The sequence below is a fragment of the Myotis brandtii genome, unplaced genomic scaffold (genome assembly GCF_000412655.1).
Source record: "Myotis brandtii unplaced genomic scaffold, ASM41265v1 scaffold355, whole genome shotgun sequence".
Classification (NCBI taxonomy): domain Eukaryota; kingdom Metazoa; phylum Chordata; class Mammalia; order Chiroptera; family Vespertilionidae; genus Myotis; species Myotis brandtii.
Genome location: NW_005363642.1, coordinates 234,545 through 241,169, shown reverse-complemented (window position 1 = coordinate 241,169; position 6,625 = coordinate 234,545). Strand labels below are relative to the sequence as shown.

At 45.2% G+C, this 6,625-nt stretch overlaps 1 protein-coding gene across 1 annotated transcript in view; it reads left to right on the top strand.

Annotated features, from left to right (window-relative positions):
- SNX29 (sorting nexin 29) overlaps positions 1-6,625 on the top strand; it is a 353,151-nt gene that overhangs the window by 137,593 nt on the left and 208,933 nt on the right. Inside the window, exons 15-16 of the mRNA XM_014544165.1 lie at positions 459-522; positions 2,565-2,693. Coding sequence (XP_014399651.1) covers positions 459-522; positions 2,565-2,693 — 193 coding nt within the window. The remainder of the gene's footprint in view (positions 1-458; positions 523-2,564; positions 2,694-6,625) is intronic.

Here is a 6,625-nt window from a genome sequence, read left to right as displayed (position 1 = left end):
GGTCGCCTATATGCTGACTATAGAAAACCAGGTATCTTAGTAAACTTGAGGATTTCCATGTCAGTGTGGACCCAAGTGTCACTCGGTCTGCTGTCTGATCCGCTGTTGATGGGCAGCTGTAACTGGGAATATGTCATTGTTCAGAACAGATGTGGTCCAGCAGCAGGGACCTTGAAGCACTTAGAAACCACAAGCCTGCTTTTTCCAGGCGGCTGAGGGTTCACCAAAGAGACAACTCCACACATATTCCATCCTGTCCTTCTGTTTTGTGTGGCTAATGAGAGTGAGCAGCTGAGCCCATTGGATAACTTGAGTTGTATAGGAATTATTTTTGAAAAGGAAAGGGAACTTGTGTAGACAAGTCACTATAAATAGCCCATAACCCAGATTGGTGGTTGGTGAGAGGACAGCGAATAGGAGAGATCCCCCAGACTAATGTGGATGTGCTTTCTTCCTAGGTGAACTGCGACAAGCCATCGTGGCCATGATGAACCGGAAGGATGAGCTGGAGGAAGAGAACAGGTATCCTGACATCCAGGCTCGAGGCAGGGCCTCGTCCTTTGACATTCTACCTCTGGGACAGAAAATATCACAGATGAAAAAATTCTGCTTTATTGGCAAAATTGTGACCAATGATTTTGTAATTCTTTTTTGGTCTGTGAATTACCACTTTAATATATATATTGTAGTCTGAGTGAGCAAGGAATGAAAACCATACATTCATGGCACTACCTTAGAATAAGCTTAAGATTTGGTAAAGCAATCTTTTTAAAACTAAAAAACAGCCTTATTGAGATAGAATTCACATATCATACAATTTACCCATGTAAAGCATACAGCTCAATGGTTTTAGTATGTTCACAGCTATATGAATCACCACTAAAATTTTAGAACATTTTCATCATGTAAAAAGAACCCCATGTACCCTTTAACGGTCACCCAGTGAAGCAGTCTTTTGAGTAACCTTTAATTGAGGGCCTATCTGCCATGTTCCAGGCACTTGGAGTACTTGGCTTAAAGTTTTTTCCATTAACAGGTACTTTGGCAACATGGTACTTGAATTCTTTTGACTTTCCCAAAAGCTCAGGTGCAGACATTGAGAGGGCAAAGGGCTGTCTTTTGTTCCCTGTTGAAAAGCAGGTATCGTCTATGTCGCTACCACCTGGCTGCCTGATGGGAGCCTCTTGACTGCCAGCACCTTGTCTAGGCTGCAAGGTGGTCAGGAGAGGGATTTGCCTGCCTCCCTGGGGGTTGGGGTGGGTTGGGTGCCTGTATGTGTGCACGCGCGCATGTGAGTGTGTGCTCATGTCACTCTCGTATTCTTTACTCAGAGCAGGAATTAAGACTCCGTGGTGACATGTCATCATGATTCTCCTTTTTAAATCTTATTTTGGGCCCTGCTTGACAAGCTTCTCCCTCATCCTTTATGAAAGCATACAAAAGCAAACAAGCATGATTTCTAAAACAAAAGAGAATTTTTAAAAACAGGATCTTTAGACAGCACGATTTCCCCAAGAAAACTTTCAACAAAGGGGCTGTAGACATTGCAGGATTTCTCCTTGCTCCAGCTGGAGCTGTTATGGAAGAAGCCATAGGTTTTTGTCTTACCTTGTGAGAAACAGTAGTCACTGTGTGTTAATTTCTTCTCCTTCTCCTCCCATGATTTGTGTCAGAGTCCCAGGCCCAAGAGGGGAATTTTCTCACCGGTCTTGGAGAGTGTGGTGAATGGTGGGGGTGGGAGGTCAGACACTTTTGCTTATATTTCGATGTCCCAGGGCAAGTGTCGTCTAGATTTGGGAGGGAGATGCATCAGAGTCAGTAAATACTTCCTAGAAATAGCCATTTGAGGTCAGTGAAGTAGATGGTCAGCAGACCCAGGCGTGGCTCACTCCGAGGTGCTAACTTACATTCATTTCTGGGTGAGCCTCTGTCTAAGACCAAGGATGGCAGATTCACAAGTGCACGTGTTTTGGAGGATTAACAAACTCCAGATATAAATAAAATATGACACGTGCAAACTCTATAGCTCTATAAACTCTCTATATGCTTGTTTAACCTGGAGGCTGCAGGGGTCAGGGTTAAAGTGTGTTTTGTGAGTAGGAGTGGAAATGAGGATGGACATCTGTTAGGTAATCTGAGCCTGTGTTCTATTTTGATGGCTCAGATTATTTTGGTTTGAACTGGCATCCTTTGTTAACTCTCTTCTTCAGGTGGCTGGGACATAGTGGCCTCCGTTGAATGTGCTGCACCTTTGGCTGGGATGTCTGAAGGGGCTTGCCTGAGATTCGCTCAACTCACCGTTTCTCTTGATTTCAGCTGCCCACAGGCTATAGGGACACAGAGCCTAGACCACAGATGGGTCCCCTGGGGTCATCCTAATGATTGAGGCTTTTGAGCAGAGTTTGGTATCTCCTTAAAGGAATTTGTAATGAGATAGATTAGGATTATGGCTTATGCGTAGCCTTGTGGAAAATGAATGATTAGGTCTTGACCAAATGTCTGTGTCCTGGGCTCGATGGGCTCTGGGCTCACAGCATCTGAATGGTTGGGCCCTCCTCTTCCAGATCACTGCGGAGCCTGCTGGACGGTGAGATGGAGCACTCGGCTGTCCTCCGGCAAGAGGTCGACACCTTGAAGAAGAAGGTGGCTGAGCAGGAGGAGCGGCACATCATGAAGATCCAGGCCTTGGCAAGGTAGGAGGGCAGAGACACCGGGGGTGGGCCTGGGAGGCTTATTGAAGCCCAAGCACACCTTTACCAACACAGTTTAATTAAAAAGTGTTGTGACCAGTAGCAATAAAATGTATGCATTTGAAATTTTAATATTTTATCAAATACATGTTGAATAATATGTACACACATGTTTCAGAATACAAAGCGTATAACTGGTTACAGTGTGCAATCTCCAGTGACCACGTTTGCCCAGGGGATGGGCGATGGTACTGTTTCCAGAGCTGCCCATGCATGCGCACATCTCTGGATGTGTGTACCTGCTTTTCATTGCCCTCCCGCCTCCCTTCCTCCTTTCCTCCCTTAATGCACGGTGGTGGCATGTCTAACACACACTCACTCTACATCATGGAGACGGTTCTGTGTTGTGCACAGGCTGCCATCTTTAATAACTCATATGTAAATGTGCTTCATAAATGCTCAATAAATGTTAACTATCATTATCATTTTTCTTCAGTATGGTAATTATATTACTAAGAAACCCTGCCACATCAAAAGTTATATTTTAACAGCAGCGGTGCAGAAAGAATTAAGTACTAGGCTATTTCAGACATAAAAAAATGAAATGACTTATATTCTAAGAGTGTGTTTGTATGTATGAGTGTTTTACTGGTTCTGAGTATATGCTAATTGTAAAACTAAAACATCCCTGAACAAGTTCATCATTTTATTACACATCTCTTTTCGCTCAGAATTAATGCCTTTCCTTTCGTGCTGTCATGGCTCAACCATGATTGGGGCAGTATAACCAGCCAGTGCTTGTGTGTCCCAAGCAGCTGCTGGTTTCTGAGGCAGCGGCGTTACAATCGGTGGCAGCTCAGGGTGGTTAAGCCTTGCTCCCTGAGTAATCGATGGCCATGTTTCCCACTGAATTAAGAGAACTCAGGCTATGAGTGAGGTGATCACAGAGTGAAGGCACATGTTATGGTGTTTGCTCACAGTACAGGCTGCGGTCTGTAGAGAGCGGTTCTGATTCATCAGAGAAAGACAGACTTGTATTCCCTGCCACTTTGGATTTTGTTCGGAGTCAGCTCCGATGGTGTTTGCTCACAGTACAGGCTGCGGTCTGTAGAGGCGGTTCTGATTCATCAGAGAAAGACAGACTTATATTCCCTGCCACTTTGGATTTTGTTCGAAGTCAGCTCCATTGTGTGAAGATGGCAAGTTTCTGGGTGAACTGCTTAACCTTCACAAGTGTGCACTTCCCCATTTATAACTTGGCGAGGCTAAGCTACCCACATGGGAGGACCTTGCGTGGAAGTACATAAGGTTCTGAACACCAGCGAGCTGTTGCAAGCGTATTTTACAGGAAGTGTATGTTAGCCTGTGGTAATCCTTAGGAAAATTTTCCCCAGCAATGGAGTAGAAACATTTTTCTTAACTAAGGAGTGTTATGACCTGAAGTCTCCTCATTTAAACAATGGGGAGCTAAGAGTTTAAGATACCTGAAGGTTCACAGTTTGCAGGTAGAAGGAACATTTGTAAAATAAGCGAATACTTCAGGAAAAAAAATGGAAAAAAAGCAAACAGGGAGGCTGGATGTGTATGTTTTGAAAAATCCAGCTGCTGACACGTTCCAGGCACAGTTCATCTTTGCTGCCCGTCAAGCTTTCTTCTTGCTACAGAAGGAGCAGCTGTCAGTGTTCTCAGGTGGGGGCCGGGTGGGGCAGCGAGGCTGGGCCAGGCCTGTGTGAGCACTGGGGCACCCTGTTCTCGGGTCACAGGTGTTCAGGTGGCAGGTATCATAATGCCAGTGGTTTAGCCTAGTGGTTGGTGGCGAGGATTCTGGCATTGGACTGTGGGGGTCTGATTATGGCTCTAATGCTGATTAGTTGTATGACCTTGAGCAAGTTACTTAATGTCTCTATTTCCTTAGTTTTAAATTGAGAATCAGAAAACTCTCCACTTCCTAGGGTTGTTGCACAATAAAATGAGAGACCATATGTCAGTTCAATAAATGTGCTTCATAAATGCTCAATAAATGTTAACTATCATTATCATTTTTCTTCAGTATGGTAATTATATTACTAAGAAACCCTGCCACATCAAAAGTTATATTTTAACAGCAGCGGTGCAGAAAGAATTAAGTACTAGGCTATTTCAGACATAAAAAAATGAAATGACTTATATTCTAAGAGTGTGTTTGTGTGTATGAGTGTTTTACTGGTTCTGAGTATATGCTAATTGTAAAACTAAAACATCCCTGAACAAGTTCATCATTTTATTACACATCTCTTTTCGCTCAGAATTAATGCCTTTCCTTTCGTGCTGTCATGGCTCAACCATGATTGGGGCAGTATAACCAGCCAGTGCTTGTGTGTCCCAAGCAGCTGCTGGTTTCTGAGGCAGCGGCGTTACAATCGGTGGCAGCTCAGGGTGGTTAAGCCTTGCTCCCTGAGTAATCGATGGCCATGTTTCCCACTGAATTAAGAGAACTCAGGCTATGAGTGAGGTGATCACAGAGTGAAGGCACATGTTGACATGAGAGGTACCTTTGAGAGAAGCAAGTGAATGGGGTTGTGCATTACCGCGGAGACATTTTTTCTTTCTGCTCATTGTATCAGTTATCTCTTGCTGTGTAACAAAACAGCTCTAAACATGCACCTTCAAACAGCAAACATTTATGATCCTCCAGAATTTCTGTGAGTTGGGAATCTGGGATGGCTCAGCTGGGTGGTCCTGGCTCTAAGTGCCTCACAAGGTTGCAGTCAAGCTGTTGGCTAGAGCTGTAGTCACCTGCAAACTTGGCTGGGGCTGGACGGGCCTCCTTTAAATTTTTATTCTTCTTAATCTTCACCCGAGGAGTGAGGATATTTTTTCCATTGATTTTTAGAGAGTGAAAAGGAGGGAGGAAAGGAGGGAGGAAAGGGAGAGAGGAGAATGAAGCATTGATATGAGGGAGACATCTAAACAAATGAGAGGAGACCAATAACAAACTGGCTCAAGCTACAAAAGGAATTTATTGGCTCACATAACTGAAAAGCCCAGAGGAAAAATAGCTTCAGGAAAGACTGGATCTATTGGTTGCCTCGGAATTGAACCCGTGACACTCTGGTGCTAGGCAGACACTCTTAACCACTGAGCAATGCCAGTTAGGGCTGGAGGGGCCACTTTTAAGCTTACTCGTGTGGCTGTTGCCAGGAGCTCAGCTCCCCGCCTTGTAGGCTTTCTCCACGTGGCTGCTCACAACACAGCAGCTGGCTTCTTGGGTAACTCAAGCTAGAGAATACACCTGACATGGTAGCCACTGTTTCTTTTATAACCTGGTCTTGGAAATGAGACACAATTACTTCGGAATGCTGCATTCCATTGTCACACAGATCAACCTTGTTCATGTGGGAGAATCTACACATGAGTGTGCGTGCCAAGAGGTGGGTGGGGTGGGGTCATTGGGTGCCATCTTGGAGGTTACCTACCACATCCACCATGCTTCTGTTTCGCCTTGGGACAGACACTACCCTGATCTCTCCTGGCCGGTTCTTCCTCATCCCCATTCTGCACATGTAGTTTGGTGCAACTGACTCTACCACTGCCTGCCCGGGTTCCAGAGCAGGCCAGATGATCCAGGCCCGGACGGTCAGCTTGTCCCATCCCTTGGCCATCATGATCGAGTTAAAGAAGGGCCTGCGGCCAGGCTGATCTGATGAGCCGATTACAGCATTCTTGAGGGGATATGGAGTAAGCCAGGAGCTGTTGGCAGCTGTCTGCTACTGTGTGGGAAGATGCTGACCTCCCCATGGTGACAACACAGTGGAGAAATAGAGGGATAGATGAAGAGAGAAACCCACAGGTCCTGATCCCATTTGAGCTCCTGGATCCAGTCGTTCCTGAAGCTATTTTTCCCTCTGGACTTGGCAGTTATGTGAGCCAATAAGTTCCTTTTGTAACTTGAACCA